The sequence below is a fragment of the Tyto alba genome, unplaced genomic scaffold, assembly GCF_018691265.1.
Source record: "Tyto alba isolate M040663 unplaced genomic scaffold, T.alba_DEE_v4.0 Super-Scaffold_2, whole genome shotgun sequence".
NCBI classification, from domain to species: Eukaryota; Metazoa; Chordata; class Aves; order Strigiformes; family Tytonidae; genus Tyto; species Tyto alba.
This window is the reverse complement of record NW_024881282.1, coordinates 20,047,624-20,071,398: the sequence shown is the minus strand read 5'-3', so window position 1 is coordinate 20,071,398 and position 23,775 is coordinate 20,047,624. Positions and strand designations below refer to the sequence as shown.

At 44.8% G+C, this 23,775-nt stretch overlaps 1 protein-coding gene and 1 long non-coding RNA gene across 3 annotated transcripts in view; both read right to left on the bottom strand.

Moving 5' to 3' along the window:
* FGF9 (fibroblast growth factor 9) overlaps window positions 1-23,775 on the bottom strand; it is a 56,233-nt gene that overhangs the window by 25,496 nt on the left and 6,962 nt on the right. The window contains exon 1 of one of the 2 annotated variants that reach the window (XM_032991123.2): window positions 1,299-2,584. The exons of the other annotated variant lie outside the window; for it this stretch is intronic. Coding sequence (XP_032847014.1) covers window positions 1,299-1,575 — 277 coding nt within the window. The 5' untranslated portion in view covers window positions 1,576-2,584. Of the gene's footprint in view, window positions 1-1,298; window positions 2,585-23,775 lie in introns of those variants that run through there. 2 annotated transcript variants of the gene reach the window in all.
* Window positions 6,983-8,402, bottom strand: LOC122153474. The gene is made up of 2 exons (XR_006165374.1): window positions 7,905-8,402; window positions 6,983-7,723 (listed from the first exon to the last, which is right to left on the bottom strand). It is a non-coding gene; the product is annotated as an uncharacterized LOC122153474 (long non-coding RNA).

The following is a 23,775-nucleotide window of genomic DNA, read 5'->3' as shown; positions in this document are numbered from 1 at the left end:
GCGAGGGATGGAGGATAAACCTGCGACCATGCGAGCCTCAACCCTTCCCTCCCCCCCCGCCCCCCCCCCCCGCCCCTTCCCTTCTGCGCCCTTTGGAGATCATCTCCTACAACACCGGTGTTACCTAAACAGCTTCACAAAGCAATAAAACACAGTTTAGATATCGTTCAACATCTGGCATTAAAATACGGGGGGGGGGGGGGGGGGATCACCGCAGGACTTTGTTTTTACGACCGAATTTAAGTGCTGTCAGGTTGGTTCACTCACAAGTTAACTCCTTCCAACAGCTGGGAGCGTGGCGAGCTGACCTGGCGTATTTTCCTCACCCCTCCTTAAAAAAACCCCAAAGAATCAGCTCATCCAGGCTGTTGTAGTTACTTTCGTCCACGCAATCTGCCGGGCCTTTAATAGTCTCCCCGGCGGCAAAGAAGCTCCCAGGCCCACTCGACCCGCGTGTGGATGCGTGGATGTGAGCACGCAGGGGCTCGGAGGGGCGGCCGAAGCCATGAGCCCTCCAGCCCTCACTGCTGAGTCACAAACAGCGTCCCCTGGAAATGAGATCCAGGGGACGGCTCTTTCCCAGCCCCTGCCAGCCTGACACGCCACACAGCCCGGGAGAGGCAGGGTTTGGGTGGGGGCTGCCCGGCGGGGCCGGGGGAGCGCGGCCCCCGCCTGCGCTCCCCGCTCCTGCCCGGGGCGGCGGGGCCGCGCTCGGGCGGGCGGCGAGCCCCGCTGCGGAGCGGCGGGAGCCGCCGGGGAATCCTCGCCGAGAAGCGAAATAGGCTTGGCTTTGCAATTCTGGCAGTTAGCAGGGCAGGTAATTCGGCAGAGAAAAACGAAAGAAAAGCCCTCGGTAATTTGCGTACAGGACGACGACCACTCCCTTCAGGAAACTCGGTGAATTTTAAATTGTCGTGGTTAATGATTAAAACCCCTTTAAACTCGCGAAATCAAATCATTCAGCAGAAACGTCCTGGGCAAAAATTCCACCACCGCCACCACCACCTCCCAGTACACGTCTGCTCTTAGGCAGAACTTGGGGCTACACAAACATCGCTACCGAGCACCCGGCGCGGCTCCGGCGAGGGCTCCTGCTCCGCTGCGGTGGTGCCGCTTGTGTACAGCTGCAATCCCGGACACGTTCATTTCCTCCCCCCCCACCCCCCCAACCTCGGCGGATCAGCCATCAGCGCAAACCCCCCTCCCCGCCCGCCTCGCACCCCCCGCCATCCCCCCGCCCGCAGTTCTGCCCCATTATTTCATCACATGACCACTAAAGGGTTAAGGATAATACCTACCAAATCTGCTGTGGTCTTGCCTGGTTCCCTGGATAGTACCATTGGGGAAGATTTCTAAATGAAATCCAGTCCTGCAGTATAGCTGCCTCCGCCTGAGGATCCCCTTTAAATGGTCCAAGTCCGTGACCGCAGGCCCCCTGGGTAGCCCACCTGCCTCAGACTGACCCAGGTGGTCACTTAACAAAACCGGACTATCCACCGGCAAAACGGGCACATTCCCAAAGGGTACTGCATCCTGCACACCGAAATAGTTCCCAACTTCACCTAAGGGAGCCATCAGAAGATTCTGCTTTTAGAGAATAAGAATAAACAGTAATGATGGTGCCAAACCCAGGAGATATAAGATTAGGTATATTCCACTCCTCTCCCCTCCCTAGCGCAGTTACAGAGAAAATGTTCTTTCTTCAATCCATTAAATGATTAAATAAAAGTAATATTCTGTTTTGACTTGTACAGGTTCAAGGTCAAACCAGTTAGTCTAAGAAACCACCACTTTATACTCACACACTGACATATTTATAAACATATAGATGTGTATATCTATATAAATGCATATATCCCCAGCTCTTAGCAAGCAATACGGTCTTCAGCCCATCCAACTGTAATAAAGAAAAAAATCCGTAGTTTCTCCATTTGGTTTAAGATAAGAATGACCATAGCAACTTAAATACCTAGGCGTTATAGGGATTTTTTTTTTTTTTAAGATGCACAGGCTACGTCAGGATTTATGGATTCTGACTCCAGAAAGGCATGCGCTGTTTTTACTCTATAACAGACTGCATACATCAGCATGAATCCCGCAAAGGGGGAGGGGGGAAATCTCACGTTGTTGGCTGAGATAAATCCAAAAAAAAAAAAAAAAAAAAAAGGAAAAAAGAAAAAAGAAAAAAAAACTTTTGACGTCCAAATCTATTATCCAGAATTCTCAGGAGGCTCAGCAGATGTCCACTGGTTTAGGATTATTGACGATCCACAAGCAAAGCAGCAACACACAAGTGCTTGTGTCGTTCTTGGCTGGCTCGAAACAGGTGTTGCTTCTGCAGGGCTCCCTGTGAAATGTTGTACTCCAGCACTGAGCTGCAGCTCTTGACTGTGGATCTCCATCCAGCACGCAGAGTGGCGCAGGAAGAGGCATTGGGCTGGGTTTAAGGTAGTCCTGATTGCTGCTGGAAGGATTCTCCGAGGTCCTAGCGCTCAGCCCTACCTGCTGCAATACAGAGCCGCTTCCAGCGCTAGGCACGGCGCGGAGCGGCTCTTACTGCTCTGCGGCAGCGCGGCGCACGCAGGCAAATAAATAAATAAGTGGGCGAAACTTTGGGGGAGGAAAAAAAAAAAAAAAAAAAAAAAGCGGCGCGATGCTAAATATACCGATCCCGCCCGCTGCGGGAAGCGGGCTCCTCGGGAGATGCCCGCATAGCCCGAGTCCCCCTTGACATTGGCGGGGGGAGCAGGGCGGGCAGCGCCTTGCCAACCGAGCCCGGCCCCGGCCCCGGCCCCGGCCCCGGCCCCGGCCCCGGCCCCGGCCCCGGCCCCGCCGCAGGGGAGGCGGAGGCGCGGCCGCCCCGCAGCGCGGCCCCGGCCCCGGCCCCGGCCCCGGCCCGCGCCTCAGGTAACCGGCTGCCGCTGTCCCAGGCGGGGTTACAACTCAGCTCCGGGAGGCAAACCGGCGGGGTCGCGGGAACTTTGGGAGCTGAGGCGGGGGGGGGGGTGTGGTGGGTGTGTGTGTGGGGGGGGGGGGGGGGCGTGTGTGTGTGGTTATCGCCCACGCCGCATTTTTTTCCCCTTCTTCACTCCGCCCCCCCCCCCCCCCCCCGCCCCGGCAGCCCGCAGCCCTCCCGCTCTGCCCCTGCGGGGGTGGCCGGGCCGCAGGCGGGTGCAGGGGAAGGGGTTTGGGGGTGCCGTTTCGGGGGTGCCGCCGTGGGGACTGGGCAGCGCCGGGGCCCCGCCGCCGCCCGGGGCGCTCCGGGGGCCAAGCGCGGCTCCCCGCGCCCGCCCTCGGCCCAAGTTTTTAAGAGCGCGGCAGAGGGGAAGGAGAGGCAGGCAGGAGGTGGCATGGGGGGGGGAGAGGGTGCCGATGCTAAGTACGTGCTCTCCCCCCTCCTCTCAAAAAAACAAAACAAAACAAAAAAAACAAACAAAAAAACAGAAAACCCCACAAAAGTTATTTAAAACCACCAGGAGAGAGCCGGCAAGGGGGGGGGACGATTTCTGTTTCTTCTTATGATGCCGAGGACTGGTGTTACTGTGGTTTTACCGCTTTGATATAGCTGCGTTAAGTAGCAAAGGGACAGCAAGGTCTCCTGCCTTTGCAGCAGGGTTGCTTGAGCAGAGCTCAAGGACCGCGCACGATGCGGACAGGCTGGTGTGAAGGAGAGGATGGCTCTGGCAGCCCCTCGAATTCAGTGCAAAACCTGAAGACAGGCTCCTTTGGGGGTGGTGGGGAGAGAGAGAGAGAGAGAGAGAGAGAGGCAAGGAGAAAAGGAGAAGAAACTTAATATCTTGGGGGCTGGGGGAGAGATTGCATGGTGTGAATGATGATGTGCATCGCTGAGGTGGCAGGGCCCAGGAAGGTCACTGGTGGAGGCTGGAAGCAGAGCTCTGGACAAGGAGAATTTTGCAAGGGGGTTAATTAAAAATAATCGACTCTCTGCATGTCTTCCTGCTCGGTGGGCGTGCAGTGGAGGGAGCAGCTCTCCTTGCCTTCCCCACCACAAAAGCCAGCAGCCCAGCTCTGACTGGTGCAGCCTTTCTGCATCTCCCCCCACTTGCCACTGTGACTTAACACTTGAGAGGAGGGAAAGAGGCTTCTAGTTTCCATGTCCAGCAGGGAAGCTGCAGCAGGGAAAGGCTGTGTCCTGAATCCCCACAGACCTTTAGGGAACCGATACGCTCCGTGCCAGTGGCGCGTGAGACACCTCCCTTTCATTTGATTCCACTGGTCCCTATTGCTATTTGAAGGACGGGATGCAGAAGCTCCAGAGCAGGGTCCCATGATGCTGGTTCTGTACAAACCCACGAAAAAACCCAGTTGCTGCATGTTAGTCCACGCATTTTGCTGTGCAAGAGTAGACGAGCCCCCCCCGCCCCCCCCAAACACTAAAGCAGGAAAGTCAGTGCTCTCCAGTAAAGATTTCCATAGCATTTACCCTTTATATTGCATATAAGGACACTGCTTACACACATACACCGGTTATATCAGCGTGAACAACTGCAGAATGACTTGGGAAAAACTGCAGGACTCACCATGTCAAAAATCATTATTCTTTATCAACTGGATCATGGCAGTACCCAGAGGCCCCGCTTAGGGCTCACAGTCCCATTGTGTCGGATACTGTAGACACATGTAATAAGAGAGATGGTCTATGCCCAAAGAGCTTATGATCTTAACCCATGATGAAAGACAACAGGTGTATACTACAGACCCATGGGGGAAGGATAAGGGAAAAGCAGCCTTGAGAATAAAAAGCAACAGGCCTGGCCAATGACAAGTGTTTGGTGTCAGAAGGAAGTTTTAAGGAGATTTGAAGGAGAACAATGAAGGAGCTTTATGGCTATTAATGGGAAGGTTTTTCCATGAGTAATGGCTAACTCGGATGAGAACATAAAATTGCTTGTTAGGAAACTGGACTGTTGAAAAATGAAGGTTTGTGCCACTGGCAAAGCAGAGGGAATATTACAGAGTGACTGAAGGGCCTGATATCTGGTGTGCTCCCAGTCTAGAAACAACTGGGAAAGAGGCTCCCGGCTCCTTTCCAGTGCTTTAAAATTTACATTTCTAGTCCCAGTGAGGAGTATTATACTGAATTTTAATTTTTTCTCTAGTGCAGGCTTCAGTATTTTCTATCTTATACTTCATACCAGCATACCTTACGAAAAATATCTGAAAGTAAAGAAGAAAGTATTGGTGTATTTGCCTTTTTTTTTTTTTTTTTAAAAAAAAGCAATTTAAATTAAAGCCCACAGATTATTTGCTATAGGAAGTTTAGCGTTATAAAAGTGTTATCTAAGTTGATGCTTTGATGTCTGAATTACTCATAAGTATCAAAGCCACACATGAATTATGCAGGACATCCCCAAAATTATACCCATCTGTGAGTAGGTGGTGTTCCAACCCTGCTTCACATAAAATCTGTGTGATGTGTAATGTCAAACTTACTCCTTACAGAAGTTTGGCTTTACTGATAGCTGGGGCTGTATTAAAAACCTACACTTTTATCCCCAAGACACTGAGGCAGGAACATCCCTACTCCGAGCTCCCCTCTACTCGAGATTCACACCCACTTCCCTTATACCCTCCTGGAATTAAAGACTGCATCTGACACAGTGAGTCATCAAGAGCTTACTCATCAGCTTTATGCAGGATTTTAACTCCTGCGAGCAGAGCTGGTCAGAAGGATCCTGCATTTCCTGAGGAGTTCCTGGCACACATTCTCCTCACACGTACCACGTACCACACTGATGTGACACCTCTGGCAAGGTTTAGACATTATGACTTTTTTTTTTTTTTTTTTAAAAAAAAGCTGTTTTACCTGTACTCTGCTTTTCAGCAGTTCAGCTTTACATGAACTTTTCACATATCGATTTTTGTGTGTCATTTAAAAAAATAAATCAGCCTGCCATAAGAAAAAAATTTTTTTTTCATTCCCCAGATTACATAATTTCACCAAAAGTACAGGATCCTATTCTGGAGCTACAGTGTATCTAACTAATCTATTTCCCAACCTTGCAGATGGAGAACTGGAAGACTTAGATTATTAAAAAGAGAGGTGCTACAACTTTCCTGTGAAACACATGGCATTTGCCATTTTTACTAAAATGTCTTGTCAGCAAACTTTTAAAAGTTGCTTTTTTGTAAATCAAGAATAACACAAAAAGCAATGATCTTTTCAGTTTTCTTTACAAGTAAGAATTTTTAGGGTACTTTGAAGCATGATATAAACCTAGGTATGATAAGAGTATTAATTCATCTCACCTCACTTGAGGCTGCTAGAATGGAGACATCAAGATCTAAACCACTTGTTTTTCAACACAGAGAAATAGGAGCAATTTTAGGGCACAAATCATCTGCCCTATCCTAGGCGTCTACTTTAGGATGACATGACTCATGCTCTAAAGATGCTTAATTCTTCCTCCTGTATGAAGGGAGCCTATATTAGATGTAGACTTCTACATGGCAGAGGTCTAGATAGGACTGGACGGATCCCACCTGCTGCGCTATCCATATGATTCAGCATTTCCCCAGAATGGCCGGTGAGGGCATTAAACTATTAATACAGCTGCACAGATTAATCCTCCAAAGAAAGCTCATGTCATCTCAGCAACAAAAAGTTACTGAAAGTGATGATTATGAAACATTAGATTCCCTGGAAATAAATAAAATATTTGTGAGAACCTATTAGCCATGTGATTCAGGTTAACTGGATTAACACAGAAGTGCCTACAAGTTTAGAAAACTTGAGCTAGAGGAATGTATTTGCTTTCTCACTTCAGAAACTGTGGAAAAAATAGCAGTATTTATGACCCAAAAAATGACCTATAAAAATCCCAGAAGAAAACACAAAAGGGCAAGTTTCCCAGTTCACCAAATTTTCAGACCAAAGGAGTGTAAAACATGTAGTTTAGATGGAAAACTCCAAGAAAACGCCAGTATCAGTGTCACCGTGCGATACGCAGCCACAGCAAGATATCTGACATGAATTTATTATGGCATTATGGTGTTTTGCCGCATATAGAAATTAGTGAATCTCTGTTAAATAAGCACTGGCAGAATATGATCTTTGTGACCATCCTAGGGAGGGAGTTAGCAGGCTACATGTTTTAAGATATCTTAATTTAAGTACAAAAGTAATAATGCTGTTGTGGGTCAGATACAGTCGAGTGCATTCACACAGGTGTTGATACAGTCTTTAGGAATGCATGTCCGTGTTGGTGATACTTGAAGGTAGATAGGGTGATGTAAGTGTGCAAGCTGCCAAATATGTTTAAAAATTTATCTGATGCATGTATTTGTACATGGCTTGTATCTGCTGGTTTTAGTAATGAACCGATCGTCCATGATGTTGCAAGTCCCTCCAGCTCAAGAGCCAAAGTGCCATTGATTAGAAGGAGAAAAGGGGAAGAAATCAGCGTTGCCATGTGTGCAGGCGCTCACAGGGGCCTCCGCCTGGCAGGCGATTTGTGTGGCAGGGCTCACAGGAGTGCTCGCTGTGAGAACGGGTCTGCCACTGCCCACCCTTTGCCTTGTGCACCTTCCCTGCCCAAGCATGCGCGGTGTTTAATCAAAGAGGTTTCTGCCTTCTTCATGCTCCCATACTGTTGGTGCTCATTTGCAACTGCAGGCTCAGCAGGGTTTGGCAGCAGGCTGCAGGGTGTCCCTGAGGTTCTTCCTTTGCTTGATAATACTTCCTTTGTAGATAGTTCACTATCTGCAAGATGAGGTGGCATTTATACACCAACCAAGGCATATACCCAGAACATCTGCTGGACGCTACTTAAGAGTGCTAAACTGGAGATGCAGACAGCAACCAGCTCATCATCACCTCCCCGGGGCAGGGAGAAGGTGCCCCTCGGCCCGTGCCCAGGAGGTGGGTGCGTGCCCCCACTTACCCCTCTGCCTGCGCTGGGGCAGGCGCGGCAGCCCGGTGAGCCTTCACCCTGATGGAGAAGGTGGTCTGTGCCAGCTCCGTGACGGCCCCACGCCCGCTTTACTGGAACAACCGAAGGCCTCGCTCGCTTTCCCCGTGGAAGCGATTGCCTCTCCATCCACGGCACCGTGGCCATCTAGCACCTTTCCTCCCGCGCCTCCCGGTGCCCAGCAGAAGGCCTCAGGCCCCCCGCCGGCTCCAGGAGGCCCCTCCGCGGGGGGCTCCTCGCCCGGCTGCGGGCCGTGCCGTGCCGTGCCGTGCCGTGCCGCTCCCCGCGTGTCCGGAGCCCCCCGCGGCCGTGCGCGGCTGGGCTCGGCGGGCTGCGGGGCAGGGGCAGCCGCCCCGCCGCGCTTGTGCGGGGCTCTCTTGCCCTCTAGCGGGCAAAGCCAGCGGGGCGGCCCCGCCGTGCCACCCCCCCCCCCCCCCCCCGCCACCCCGGGCCAGCGCTCCCCGTGCGACGCGGGAGCCCCTGCTGGGCCAGCCCAGCCACCCCCCTCCGGCGAGCGGGCGGGGGCAGGAGCCAGCCCCCGGCGTGCCGGTCCCCGGGCGGACGGGCGGTTGTGCTGCGGGGGATGGGACAGCCAGCAAGAGGAGGGAAGCGTGAAGGGCAAGGCGCCACCGCCACCACCGCTCAGCCAGCGGCGGGGAGAGGGACCCAAGCGCCGCGGCCCCAGCGAGCAGCACAAACTGCTGATGAACCAGGCCACGACGGGGCAGTCGGAGGGGACCGCTCGTTTTTGACGGGTGCGATCCCCTCAGCGGGTCACGGTGGCCGACCACGGCCCCCCTTGCTAAGACCAGAGCTGGCCGAGCAATGGATGGGCCCCGAGGGGAGCGCGGGGCTACGCACCCCCAGTTGCTGGGCAGACACTGGGCGCTCGCTGCTGCTGAGGACAGGAGCAGTCGCTGAGGACAAGGGTGCCCCGGGCACGGCCCTGGCGCGCGGGCACCCGGCGGCAGCTCTGCAGTGAGCCCGTGGCTGAGTGGGGATGGAAGTGGAGCTGGAGGCTGCGCTGGGGGAAGGGAGGTCATCCACGCTCATGTGGGGTGTTCTGGCGTACCATGGGAAGACGAGTTCTTTCAGTTGTCTAGCCTGTGTTTACTAAAAATTCTCCTTTTTTGCTAATGAATTAGAAAATATTTCAGTGTTGCCATCTCCATCATCTTCTTCCTTCCCAGATCCAAATCAGTAAAACCTTTGTCCTTCCCCACATCATTTTAGATGTACTATCTCCATCTAACAAAAGATCTTACACCGTCACCAGGAATTCCTGCTTTACAAATACATTTTAGGAAATCTGCATTTCTTTTTAAACCAGTCCGTGACTTTCTTCCTGTAGTCTTCAGCTTGGCTTTATCACTTTTCCCCATTTTGCAAATCAGTTTTATACTTTTATTCCCTCCCCATTCTTAAAATTATTTTCAGTATTATATATTGCATTTTTGCTCTGCCTGCTGTTGTAACCACTGAACCACAACAGGCTTAAAAGTTTTCCCTTTTATGAAATACAGCTTGTTAGCCATCTAAGAGAGTTCAGAATTTGAGTTTGTTTTCTCCCTCTCTGAAGCCTTCCTCCCCACACTCTCATTTATAATTTCCCATTCTTTGGGAAACCCTGGTACCTCTGGGGTGACTGTCCCCTCTTGTTGTGGTTCCTTGAAGTAGGGTAGTGATGAAAAGTCCTCTGTTTGCCGGTACTGAATGTAGTCGGGTGACTTGGAATGTAATCACTTGGAAACCTCCACTCTCTGCTACCGTTATTATAATCCTTTGTAATATTTTGCATGCCTGTGTCTGTTTCATTTGCTTAAACGCTATTCAATTACTTTGCTGATAACTAACATATTTTGCGTGGTTTTGCCTCTTGATTTCCTTAATCATTCTGCTGCTGTTTCACCAATAACTCAACAGTAGGTAACTACACTCTGATGCAGTGATGTGAAGGGACAGAAAATAATATAACCATTTTCTTCAAATTATTAGCCTGGGTACGTACTAATGTTTCTTTTGACTGGCCAAGACAAAAGCATCCCTGACTAGAATCTCAGCTTGTTTCTCCTAAACTTCCTGCTTTTACAGTAAGACTGGAAACCCTTCCCCCTTGTACAGGGAGGAAAGGGGTTACTCTGGAGAAGTCCATAGTTGTGGGGAGCTGAGGAACTGTAAGATTACTAAACCATTCACCACAGAGGACTGACATCTTCTATTTAAGCTATTTCTGTTTGGCCAATATGAAGCAGTTTATAAAGGAAGTGGGCAAAAGTATGAGAATGAATGCTTTACATTTTGGAGAGAGTGGAAGGTCTTGGAAAATGCACGCTATCTTTTGGGTTTGAGAGACAGTGTCTGACCTGTCTGATTCTCCAGCTAATGTAAGAACACAAGAACATGGATATAGCAGACCGGGTACAGCTATGCCACTATCTTCTCTATGACAGTGGCAGCGAGAAATACCATCTAGCGAGTACATGTCTTCCTGGCCACTTTGTGCAGTCTGATCCCCTTGTTTTCCCCTAACAACCACAATCACTGGATTAGGGATATTAGAAGGTACTAGCCTGCGTACTACCTTTAATATCTGCTTATAGGCCTCCTGTCCCTGAATTTGCCTAACCCTGCTTTGACCCTGCCTCCATAGTCTCCTATGACAACAAATTCTGGAAGTTCATTACTCTCTGTGTAAAAAAGAACTTTCTTCTACCAGTTTCAAACCAATCTCCTATTAGTTTAATTGAATACCTCCAAATCATTGTGCTGTAACTGTTGAGTAACAGGTGAATAATAGTTCCTCATTCACCTGATACATTCCCTTCATGATTTTGTAAACATTACTCTTTGCTCTCAGCCTTTTCCTCTCCAAACTGAAGAGTCCTGGTCTGTGTAGCCTCTCACCAGGCACCCAGGAGGTGCAAGGGTCTTACTTTCCCTTGAGGAGGCAATAAACATTGTAAAAGTTACTGGAAATTTAGGCAATATCAAGCTAAACTAAGTGATGATAGAAAACGGGCTCAGTGAGCATGCTTATGTGATGTGTTATCTGCGGCTCACATGAGGCAGATTATCAAAATCATTTTAGCCAGAAGAATCCCAGGGACATGCTTTCATTTGCTCACTGTCAGGTCACATCTCCAGGAACTGGCCAAGGAACCTAAGTTTTGTGTAGAGTATGTCAAATATTTTGTGGAACTAATCAATGCTAAATTCCTTAACAACATCTGCAGTGTGACCATCTTCACAGATACAGCAAGCAGTAGACCTTTCATATAATGGATCTTGTAGTGTACCAGAAAAGCATCCAGGTGTTGACCGTTATATAGTTCTGGTGAAGGTAGTTTTAACCATGGAGACTGTATCACAAACTTATTTCAAGCCCTGATTGCTTGGCTAACTGTGCTAATGCTGTGTGCAATTAAAAATATTTAACTTTGACCCTAGTGGAAAATTAAATGGCGGTCAAGACATTAACATGATGGAGTGCTGATCCTCAGACAGCAGCAATATCCCATGCCATTAAATGACACTGGTTACAGTTTTCACGTTTGATGGTATTCACCATCTTAAGGCATTCAGTGCTCTTTCATCAGTGGCTAGACTATAGTCCTAACACTGCCTACTGTTAGTGAACTGCTACACTGACAAGGCAAAGCAGGAGAGAAGGGACTGCACAGTACAAATTGCCATCAGTGTAATCTTTTCACATGCTGTTGCGAGCCACCAGAAGTATTTTATATATTATCCCATGTGCTGGTAAAGAATTGGAAATGCCTGTGACCTAGCAACTACTAAGCTGTTTCAGATAAGCTTTTTCTCCTGCAGATCTTTGCCGTGCACAGCTGCAACCTATGTTTGATGTTACACAGGGAGTTAGCCAATGACAACAGTGGTCTCTTCTAGGTTTAAAATATGTGAAAAATAGGCTTTAAAGAAAAGGAAAAAGAAGCCAACAGTAGTTCTGCACTACTACACAGTCCTCAGTGGGAATCTCCCCACCTCTCTCTGGCTCTTAAGGCACTGCTTTTATGAGGGTCACCAACACACCTCTGAGTACCAGGCTGTATCTTTATCCCCATGTGGGATACCTCCCTACAGATGAGCTGAACACAAAAACCTCTACTCCTCTGCCCCCACCCCTCAAAATTCATGCTAGATTTCCACATACTACCCTTCATTTCTCAGAAAAATGAGACAAGGACATGGAAAGCTCTTTACTGACAAGTTTGCTTCTCTGCCTGCATAGCTGCTCTTGATTGAAAAAAAAAAAAAAAATCTTTCCCACCCTGTTGTTTAGAGATTTCATCAAAGTCTGCAAACTTGAAATCCACCATGGGGATTCCAGTCCCCTCCCAGCAGCTGTTATTCCAAGAGAGCTTAGAAATTCATCAGAGGGTCTTAAAAACACATCAGCACTGGGAATCCACAACTAGGATTTCATACCAGAAATAGATGCAGTCTGAACTGCTTTGCCTTTTCTAGGCATTGCAGTGAAATCACTGACAGGCAACAGGGGAAGAAACTGTTCAGGAGGTTCCTGCGCTGCCTCCGCTTTAAACATTGCTGTAGGTTTGAGGAGGAGAATTACAATTACCATCAGGGGTTCTCAGGGACTGGCTTTATAGCACAACCAAGCACTGAGAACTCACTTCTGCAGATATGGACAAATTGGCTCTGACTACCTTGCCCTTACTGCAGTAGCACTGCAGCCAACAGAACAATGCATGCAAATATTGAGACATCATGCAGACCTCTATTATTAGGTATCCTGCTTTTTTTTTAATGGGGGACAGGTTTGTGAAGAAACACATGGCAAAACTGAAGGAAAATTATCTTGCCAAGCCACGTGTTAGGCTATTTGTATAAATCTTGATATGAACAAGCAGAAGGAATTTGCTTGAACTTTCTGGAATTCATACCTTGTATTCTTGTAATAATCTGATCGTTTCAGCTCTGTATCTGGGAGTCTGGTTTTGCTGCCCTACTGAGGGCTGCTAAGGAGAGCTCCGATATACAGAGCTTGTAAGCTTGCTCCCTTCTTTAGAGTTTTCTGGTTGTGTCTTTCAGTGGGGTAATGGTGATGACTCTGCAAACCCTATTCCTACAAAAAACTGGAGCAGACTCTCAGTTTAGGTAAACTGTCACACCTCCACCCCCTTGCCGGAGCTCTAACAATTGACATAAGCACATATGGGTCTTTTATTTCATCAGGTAAAAAACCCTCTTACAGTTCTTCATTGCAGACCCTCAGAATCTGTGGGACATTCTTGGCCACAGCTTCCATAATTATGGAAAACTGTGGAAGTCACCATAGATGGGTAGATGAAAGCAAAGCCCGGGTACACCAAGCACAGGGAAATTAGTAAAAGAACTAAGAACTACTTAAACATTTACAGTGTCACTCTGAATTTCTGGAAAGACTGTTTGCAGTCCAGCTGCTTAAAATACTTGACTCTCAACTGTAAAAGTGCGAGGACTGAGTCCTCAGTAAGTGTTCTTGAATAATCCTCTCTGTAGATTTGATTGTCACTACATTTTTCCCGCATGCAGATTTTGGTCCAGTAGTCCCCATATTTTATTTATAATTTGAGTCATATGCTGCTTTCATAATTTTTTGTCTAGTCATTTTAAACATCTTTGTACAGTATTCAGACAACAAGAGTGAATCTTGTAGCTATTATTATATTTGTAATTTCCCTTGGGTGTAAGCAAAGACTGTATAACACAGTCTATCAAATATTTAATATTTATTGCATTCCAAAGCTATTCAAAAGTTGAGGCATTAGAGTTGTCTATTAACAGTGAGAATGAAGCTTTTTTCTTAGCATTTCTGAAAGGTAAAAATAAAACTGTAAGATACACAAATGCCACACTTGAAAAACAACAGTATACTGCTAATAGGCTTGAAAAGAGTTGGTCATTTATAAGGATGTTTTACAAGTGGAGTCTTTTCAGGAACAGAGAATCAAATAACTTTCATTATTGAAATGATCTGAAACTATGCATTTTATAAAGCCAATGCCAAATACTCAAAAAACAGAGCCTAAATTAAGACTGAAAGGCTGAGATTCTCAGAACTGCTCTTTGGTGTCTCTTTTGGGGCAATTACATTCAAAAACTCTGAAGATGCCTCATATGAGTGCTCAGTAAATGAACTTTAGAAAGTACATACAGAAAATTAGGTCCATTAAGATCTCTTCATACAATCACAGAATCACTTCAGTTGGAAAAGACCTTTAAGACCGTCAAGTTCAACCATTAACCTAGCACTGCCAAGTTCACCACTAAACCATGTCCCTAAGCAACATATCTACACATCTTGTAAATACCCCCAGGGGTGGTGACTCAGCCACTTCCCTGGGCAGCCTATTCCAATGCTTGAAAACCTTTTCAGTGAAGAAATTTTTCCTAATATCCAATCTAAACCTTCCCTGGTGCAACTTTAGGCCATTTCCTCTTGTCCTATCGCTTGTTACTTGGCAGAAGAGACTGATACCCACCTCGCTACGTCCTTTCAGGTCACTGTAGAGAGCAATAAGGTCTCCCCTGAGCCTCCTTTTCTCCAGACTAAATAACCCCAGTTCCCTCAGCTGCTCCTCACAGGACTTTTTCTCCAGACCCTTCACCAACTTTGCTGCCCCTCTTTGGACATGCTCCAGCACCTCAATGTCTTTCTTGTAGTGAGGGGCCCAAAACCAAACACAGGATTCGAGGTGCAGCCTCACCAGTGCCAAGTACAGAGGGACAATCCCTTCCCTAATCCTGGTGGCCACACTATTTCTGATACAAGCCAGGATGCTATTGGCCTTCTCGGCCACCTGGGCACACTGCTGGCTCATATTCAGTCGGCTGTTGACCAACACCCCCAGGTCCTTTTCTGCCGGGCAGCTTTCCAGCCACTCTTCCCCAAGCCTGTAGCATTGCATGGGGTTGTTGTGACTCTTCAGTGTCTTTAACTATTTACTTACGTATGTCCTAAGAAACCATAAGGATTTCAGTGGCTGATTTTAAGCTCCTCCTGCTTGAAATTCCTGGCCTTATCTTTCTGTAGTGAGATTACACTTCCATTTATATGTGGCATTTTTTTCACATGTGAAAATTTAAAATACTTGCTTTACATCACTTCATACCTCCTTAGCCCTTCTGAAAATTGTGTCAACCAAGTCTCAATCACTAAAGGTTTCCTATTTCATACAATATACAGAAATCACTAAGCGTTTCCTATTTCATAGGATATACAGCTATGATCTTTGCTAGAGTAACTGGGTAGTCAGCAGGGTAGTCCTGCCAGGTTATGAGAACAAACGTGAGCTGACAAGAAGGCATGGTACTTTTTTATTCATGGTACCTTTTTATTCACATAGTTCTTCTTAAGCTAACTCAGAAGAAAAGCTGGTGCAGGCAACAAGACAACTGCAAGCCTGTACGCAATACGAACCACAAGACAAAGAACTTCAGTTTAATACTAAATTCTGCCTGCAACTGGCCTTCCTGCCTGACCTTACTAGCCATTCCTTTCAAGAGTAGTCCTTAGAGAAACTACTTTTGAGTAGATTGTAAAAAGACATTTTTTTGCAACTTTTGAACAGTATTTAAGCACAGAGATCACAGTCTTTACTCCTTTCCCTACTAAACACAGAGCAGTGTGCCTCCTCCCCTGTTACTTTAGATGGGCAGCATGGGCATAAAGCTCACAGCTATTGCATGTTCAGGGATTCTTCCTGACTAGGGCTGAATGTGGGTGCTTTGACCCTCAGAACCTTAGCCACTCTCGGCAGGCTGCAAATTCAAATCCTACTTCTGTCCACTGGGCAAATATTAGACAGCAACCTCAAACCTCCTGATGTAAGCTTCACACGAGCAGCTTCAGTTGCAACTGCCTGATGGTATAGAACTGCATGAGCTTAACCAGTCTTACTCCAAGGGGGAATATACACAGCTCAACTCAAGGTCAGTTATGCCTAGATCATGACAAACCATGAATTCACGCTGAGCTGGAAAGGAACTGTTCCTGACATCACACTCACTGAATATATTCACAAACGAAGGCACCCCGGCTAGTCCTAATGCTGATATTTAGAACATATGTAACTGCTGAAGAATTAATATCCATTTGGCTTCATTTACAAAAAAAGACTGTTCCAGCTTCACTGAGGACCAGACTGGGTATCTACTGACACAAAAGAAGGGAAAAGCTAAAATGCCTATCTCATGAGAGATACACGTCCCAGTCCACAAAACAAACCATCAGTTTAGACTGACAGGCAAGGATTTCTCTCACATTGCAGAATGCTGTCTCATGATCTTCTGAGGACATCTGTTCCCAGTCACTACAGCCTAGTTGGTTCCCATCAGTTCCAGAATTTCAATAGTACTAAATGCTGCCGCATGGCAATTACTGTTGAGTCTGCAGAAATTCATCCAATCTCTTTTTGCTGACAGCATAAGCTATGAGATTGCAATGTCATGTGAGCTGTTTTCACATCTTGTCATCTAGGTTTTGTTTTTTCTCTCTGATTTCTTATAATTATTGGATGGTTCTTAACCTTCTCTGCTTCTTTACCTTTTCAGGAAGGTGCAATCAATTCAGTCATCTTTGATTTCATCTCCAGTTCTGCTCTCACTATGGAGCTATCTCACCAGCTCCACATTCCACTGCAGCCTTGCCTTTCATCTTAGTCATGCTTTGGTGTGGCTGTTTGATAACTGGAGCAAGAAATACTCATTCATGTATGGAGTCCTCAAGCTCTTAATCACTAAGCATTTAGAGCAGAAATTCCAGTGTTTTGCCCTTAATAATAATACCCAGTGACCTTGCAATGTATTATGACATTTCATCTTGTTCCTACCCTTCTACTAAAAGTTCATTTAGTTCTTGTGTAACAGTCTGATCCTCTTTCATTTTTCTTGTCAAATTTGTCATCTTCAAACAGTGAGATTCCTCAAAGAACTGTATGTGTAAAAGAGAGACTAGAAGAATATGGCATTCTAGAGCAAGACCCTGTATCTTTGTACTAGCTATAGCCCATGTGCCATAACCTCTTTGTTAAAGCTACCTTCAGCACCAAAGGCTCTGCATTGTGGCATACACATCTTCTGAAATGCCAGAAGGAGTTAATATATCATCCTCCCCCTCCCCTTCCTGATGTGAACATTCTCAGCTGTGGAGGGTTAGAGCTACAGCAGAGCCAGGTGAACAGCTGACTTTTTCTGTCCTGCTGACGATGTGCCACATCCATAGAGAGACAATCCCCTTTGTGCAAAGAGCTCAGTAGGAATGCTTAAACCTCAAGCTCTTTCTTCAATTAAGCTTTTCAAAATCAAGCAAAATTTCACAGGCCTTTTGAATTTTCTTTTTTCTATTTATGTGACCATTAGTCTCAGTGTTTGCTAGGTGGCAACGTACCTTCAGGAAAGGAATGTTTTATGATATCCTGGTTCTCTGGAGTACTGCTCTTTTATTTTTGTTTAACCCCTTTGCCATTTTTAGTAAAGCCAACATTCTTCCACAGACAATGAATCAAAGAGAAACACAACTTCAGATTTTAAATATCTGAAAGTCAGTAGAAGTCCTTGGAAAAAAACAAAACCTCTGCTTAAGCTCAAATAGTGTAAACAAAAGCTGGCAGAACTTTTGGGAATTAAAAATGTCCACAATACAAATGCAACTAACGTGCTCCCAAAATAACAGGCCATCTTAATGTATATATGTAAATAAAATATGATCTGTGTCACAGACATGGTTAAGGGGGTTTGGGGGATTGAGACTCAGAGGAGACTAGTATCAGCAACAGGAAAAGGCAAAGACTGCTTTCTGTTGTTCTTTCTGTTTGTCTGTTTTTGAACAGGCCTTTTATTGACATGAAAACCTTGATCCAGAAGCCTTCCAAGCACAAATCTCACCCAGAATTCAGCAGAAATTCTGTGGATGCAGAACTCATGGGATTACATCTGGTACTCAGGGTACAGTGACAAGCACTCATATATGCACATAAACAACAGCATCTACTTCCCTTAGCAATAATTTAGAGATTTGTAGGCAGAATTGCAGTGCTATGTTATAAAGGCATACTGTAAGTCACGGGAAAATCTAAAAAGATGACACTCCTCTCAGCTGAAGCTTTGGACTGAGGATCTAGCCTTCATCTCAGTTTGCACAATATGTAAAAGATACAGACAAACAGAATTCCTCTTCCTCCTTCTCTCATCATAGTAACACTCTTGATCACAATATTATTAGACATTTTTCAGGATGCTAATTCAATGCCCACTAACAGTTCTGCTCTTTCCTCTTCAAGTACATTTTAATGGTATCTCATCTGAAATTCAAGTCTGGAAAATATAATAAATTTGATTGTATCTTAGATTCCCTAGTTATTAAATCAGCTTCTTTTCAGAAAGAGTGCTGAATCTAAAGCAGAAAAAGCTGCAAATTATACCTGACAGCTTTAATGCTCTTATAACCATATTAATAAAAGATCCTGTGATTCATCATAGTCTTGAGAAAAAAATTTGGGTAAGCTGAGAAAATAATGCTTACAGCTTTGCAAAACTACTTACAATTTAAAATAATTTGGGTGGCAGGAAAATGTGGCCGATTCTGAAGATTACAAAGTGTTCCAAATTACATTAAATTTTCTTTTGCAAAATCTCGGTTTTTCTGTACAAAAATTGCATTATTTTCTACTTTCATAACTGCCAGCTGTAATATCAAGTATGAAAAAAACCAGGCAAGATACCTTTTGTGAGTAAACATCTTACCATTTTTCTGATTTGCTAGAACAAAAGATGTGGCTGACAGTACACCCTCACTTTGTATGCATAAACCTAACACATAATATTATTACCTATATGACCATACAGCATCAATATTATAACTCCAGGATTCATAGAAGGCAGAGCAGATGACTTTAATGACACATTCAAGGCCTCGGAGAAACCAGTGGAAATGTAAAGTACAAGTAATGGCATCCTTGCCCTTTGGCCCAGAACTCAACCACCTGAACCAAGCTGCATCACTTCTGTTTATGGACTTCCTGGAATTACTTACAGCATATCTAGGGGGAGCAACTTTTTGTTTATGCCATTTAGAAAGAAAGCTTGAGATTAAAAAAACCTAACTATCTAGCAACAACAACAAAAAAATATTAAAATCTTCATACTTCAAGATTTAATATAAGAAATTAAACTAAGGGCTACACTCTTATCATCCAGAAATTTCTCATTCCATTTTCTTAGGGGAAGAAATCTTTAAAGATCCATTTTGTATAATTTGCACATCTTTGTACAGATTTCATAGAATCACAGAAATTTAGGGCTGGAGGGATCTCAAGAGACCGCTTTCTCAACTACAGCACTGGGGCACGATGATATATGTAAAGAACAGTCCCAGGAGACAGTTACTTAATTTGTCCAGAAAAATATTTCCCAGGAAAGGTGTTCTGCAGCCCATCTACACAGCTTGTTCCAGTGCTTCCCTATGTTCATAATGAAAAGGATTTTTCTAACCTGGCAATTAAGATGATTCTTCTTGCTTTTCTCTAAACAGCCACTGAAGAACAACTGATCACTATTCTTCTTAGAAAGGTCTTTTCCATACTGGGAGATGTCAGCACTTCCCTCCTGTATTTTCCACTGTCTAGACTAAACTACTGTCCCAAACTGGATATGGTAAACCAGTTCAGGCTTCAGGACAGCATATCATCTGGGCTTCCTTTCCTACGAAAGGTTGGACCAGATGATCTTCCAAGGTCTCTTCCAACCTGAGCTTTTCTATCATTTGTAGGGGAGGATTCAATCTTTCTATCTCCCTGAAAGTACCTATCATATATGAGAACTGGCTTTAGGTCACATGATTGCATTTATGGATCTTATTTAGTTTGTAAGTTTCTTCAGACCTATGCAGTCATCTTTGCAGTCTTGCTGTCCCACCTGTGGAGGGGTTTTTTTGTCTGTCTCGTTTTTGTGCAATTGATTCCTCCTTCATCATTGTAAGAACCTGTATTTATTGCATTTGTTGATTTTAAGCCATATCTGCAACTTGAGAGGATCATTTTACCATTCTGATCCATTTTTCCAGTGTATTTCCAACTTCTTCCAGCTTGACATAAATGCTGAAATTTGTAAGCAAATAGTCTAGTCACTTGTCCCATCACATTGAAGAGAACTGTCCCCAAATTTCTAAAGCCTACACGAAATGCCACCTCAAATTGACTGTAAGTCACCAATAACCACTTTTCCAACACAGTATTTTTTGATGAGTTGCCCTCATCTATCTCTACCTTCTAGTGATTTCATCTAGACCATACTTCTTTAGTTACTTATAAAAAACTATAGGGAACAGAGTCAGAAGCCTTACTAGAATCTACGTAAGCAATTTTTCCTGCTTCACCTGTATCTACTACGCAAGATAGTGAAGAAAATTAGTTTGGGTTGACATGATATGTTCTTGACACAGGCATGCCAGCAAGGTTTTACCACCTTACTATGTTCTAGGCCTTCAGAAACTGCTTTTTTAATACTTCCAGGGTGAAAGTTAGGCTAGCTGGCTAACTTGGGTTATGTCTTCTTCTAAAAGTTATTATGTCCCCCTTTTTCAGTTCTCTACTATCTCCTCTGTCCTCCATGAGTTTTCAAAGATACCTGAAATACATGGAAACAATTCAATGCTTGGCTAGTTCCTGAATTACTTGAGAAGGTAGATGGAAGAAACGTGAATGTATCTGTCATACTCAACTAGCTTCTCTTTCTTAAAAATTATTTTGTAAAATACCTACACAACAGTAGCCTTTCTTCTGAATTTTGAAGACTATCTGATATTTGAGAAGTGTTAGAAACTTTGCCTCGTCTGCATGATATCCAGAGTATTTATTACATCTGGACATCCAAACTAATCAGATATGTGGTATGCCGGCTACTAAACAAGTTTACAGCTTTGAAAAAAGTAAGATATCAAACGAAAGGCTAACTAATTAAAATATTTAACAAAATCCTTAAGAGGCAATTGCAACCTAGTCATTTTTTTTTAATGCTACTATGTAATGATCTGGGGTTTTCTAGTTTGGGGTCAAAACATGATTCAGATCATAACCAAGGATGGCAGTTTTTGCAGAAAGGAGAGAATATCTTCCTGGAATCTAAAACTACTTCTGCTGGACACTCACCATTTGTTCTGGCTAAGCTCTTTCTAAGGCTAAGGGACAAAGATGATGAATAAGATGGGTTAAGTTTTAGGCCATCAAGTGTACGTAGAAAGATGAAAGACAAGTTCTGGACTGAAGTCCAGAATAGTTTTGCCAGTGATTTCAAGCAAATTAAAATCTTAGAGATTGTCTCAGAGTTTTAGGGAATATAAGGGACTTTTAACTGGTGTCATTTAGATATAAATGAACTAGAATAAAGTGCACTAAATAAGGCATAAAGTTAATGGTAGACACTCCCACCATGCTTTAGCCATTGCTTTCTTACATCTTCTTGTTACTTGCTTTTATTGGACAATAATCTGTCTTGCCTTTTCAGAATATAAATTACGACAAACTAGAATCAGTGGAGTTGTATCTAGGAAAATTTAAAAATTACATGTAAGGTAGATGTAAGACTATGGATGAGCAGTAGCATGACAGACACAGGTGTCCTTGGATTTAAAATCAAATGTGGACCCCCAAAGTTCAGTAATGCAGAAAATTTATTTTTAAAAAATTTGCAATAATCAACTAGAAACCATCCAAATAATGCAATACTTGCAGAAAATCTGTTACAAATAGCTGTTGCCCCCAGGGATCATTTCCAGCTCTGTCACTGCCTTGCTTTAAGATCTTAGACAAGTCATTTCAGCCTACTGCTCTTCATGATACCAAAAGGCAGCAATCAACCTCTAGTAACCCTCCACAGATGCTGTAATACCTAGTTCTTGATGAGGTCCCCCAACACTTCAAATCAATGGAGTTCCCTGTTGCTCTCCCTGCAGGGACTCTGCCACTCACCCAGCTACCAGTGGTAGTTGAGTTTCTGGTGATCAGCAAGTAAACCTAGTTGCTGAATACACACAAAATGATTCATAATAAAATAGAGACTGTATAAAAAGAGGTTAAGGAGCAGAGTAGACTAAAAGGAGGAGAAGAGAACAGACACAGATTGCATGGGTAGTAAGTCATTTAGATCCTGCTTGGTCTGTAACAGCAAATGATAACCTGCAATTTATTAAAAATAAAAATATAATATATATTCCTCAAATTTGCCTTCCATTTCACCCATACAGGTCTGGTAAGAGTAGTGGGCTCTTTTGGGTGCCAGGATGTTATCAGGTGTAAAAGACAGCTGTCATGGGTAGATTTAGGGTAAGGTCACACCATGGGCCTGGTTTCCAGCAGACCCTGGTTTCCAGCAGGTTACCTATAGGCTCTGCTGGTCCTCAGTCCTCCAGTGCTGCCACAGCTTCCTGGAACTTCTCAGGTCTTATGGAGTGGAAGGCTCTAGACTGACCTCAGGTCCTCTGAGTCAAAATGGCAGTCTCTCTTGCTGCTGTGGAGAACAATAAACAGCTTGCTTTCATCAGTCAGCCTCTCCCTACTCACAGAGCCCCACCCAGCTAAATTTAGGGGCAGCTTAGCACGGTAAGCCTAGCATTCTTAAGCGCCTTCAACTACCACAGGCAAGTAGGCAGGTAGCCTCTGGAACACCAGACTATCTACTTCTATGAGCAATCTCCGAGACCTCCCTACAGCTGGTGATGGCAGCGATGTCTGAACTGACAGAAGATATGCGTATTTTTCATGCAAGTCAAGACACAAAGGAGAAGTAAATTCCAGTGTTCCCAAATACAGATGTTCATAAGCCTAGAAAAAAGTTAGTACTCAGGTAGGAAGGGTATCACAACTTCTGTAATGCAACAACAATTCTTCCCTCAGCTGCACTGTGAAGTAACAACATCTGTCATCAGGGTGGCAGCCCACAATCCAGCTGTGTCTGACTATTTCCCTTGTTGCCAACTGTGACAGTGCATGCGCCCAGCAAGTTTGATATGCAGATATACAAGACTTCCTTTTTAAGACTCTCTGCAGCAACCATACACAGTAAATAAAAGCAGCTTACAGTGTAGATATTTACAGCTGAACTAAACAAAAAATAAATAAATAATCTTACAGCCAGAAAGACTGAAATGGGTATTTCTTTGGTTGAGATTCATCTGAGCCGCTTTAAACATTTATTTTAGGATGAAACGAATTATGATGTAGAGATGCATACTTCTCCCCATTGACTATAACAAGAGCATAAGGTGATTAGTTCAGGTGCAGACACCTACCTGTAGACATTTATTTTCAGTTGGATGAATCTTAGCTATGTCTAATGTACCCTTTCCATTCTGCACAAACCTCTGTTACACATGGTTTAGTCTCTTTCCTCAGAAATTAAGTTACCGGTGATTTGCTGTGGATCCTGAATAATACTGTAGGGGTACATATTTTGTGCTACATAGGAGAGAAAGAGAGTTCAAGGACCAGAACCAGCACCATACAGGTGTCCTGGTTGTGCTCTGGGCCACTCCAACTAAACCTCTCCATTACAAATCAGATACAGAGAGGCTACACCTGAGCTGCAGGAACATGAGACCCATAAACACTGTGAAAGCCATGTGAACAGGAGACTCCCTAAGCCTTGTGAACATCAGCCAGTCTGTGTATCTTGACTTTTTGCTCTTGACATAGCTTCTGCCTCCTTGGACACATGCCAATTCAAATGTTGCAGAGTACCAACTCCTTCAAGTTCCCTCAAGACCCTTCCCTTTTCTAGAATAGGGTCCTGTAATGGACTGGAAGTCCCCTCTGGGTGTACTCAGCCAACA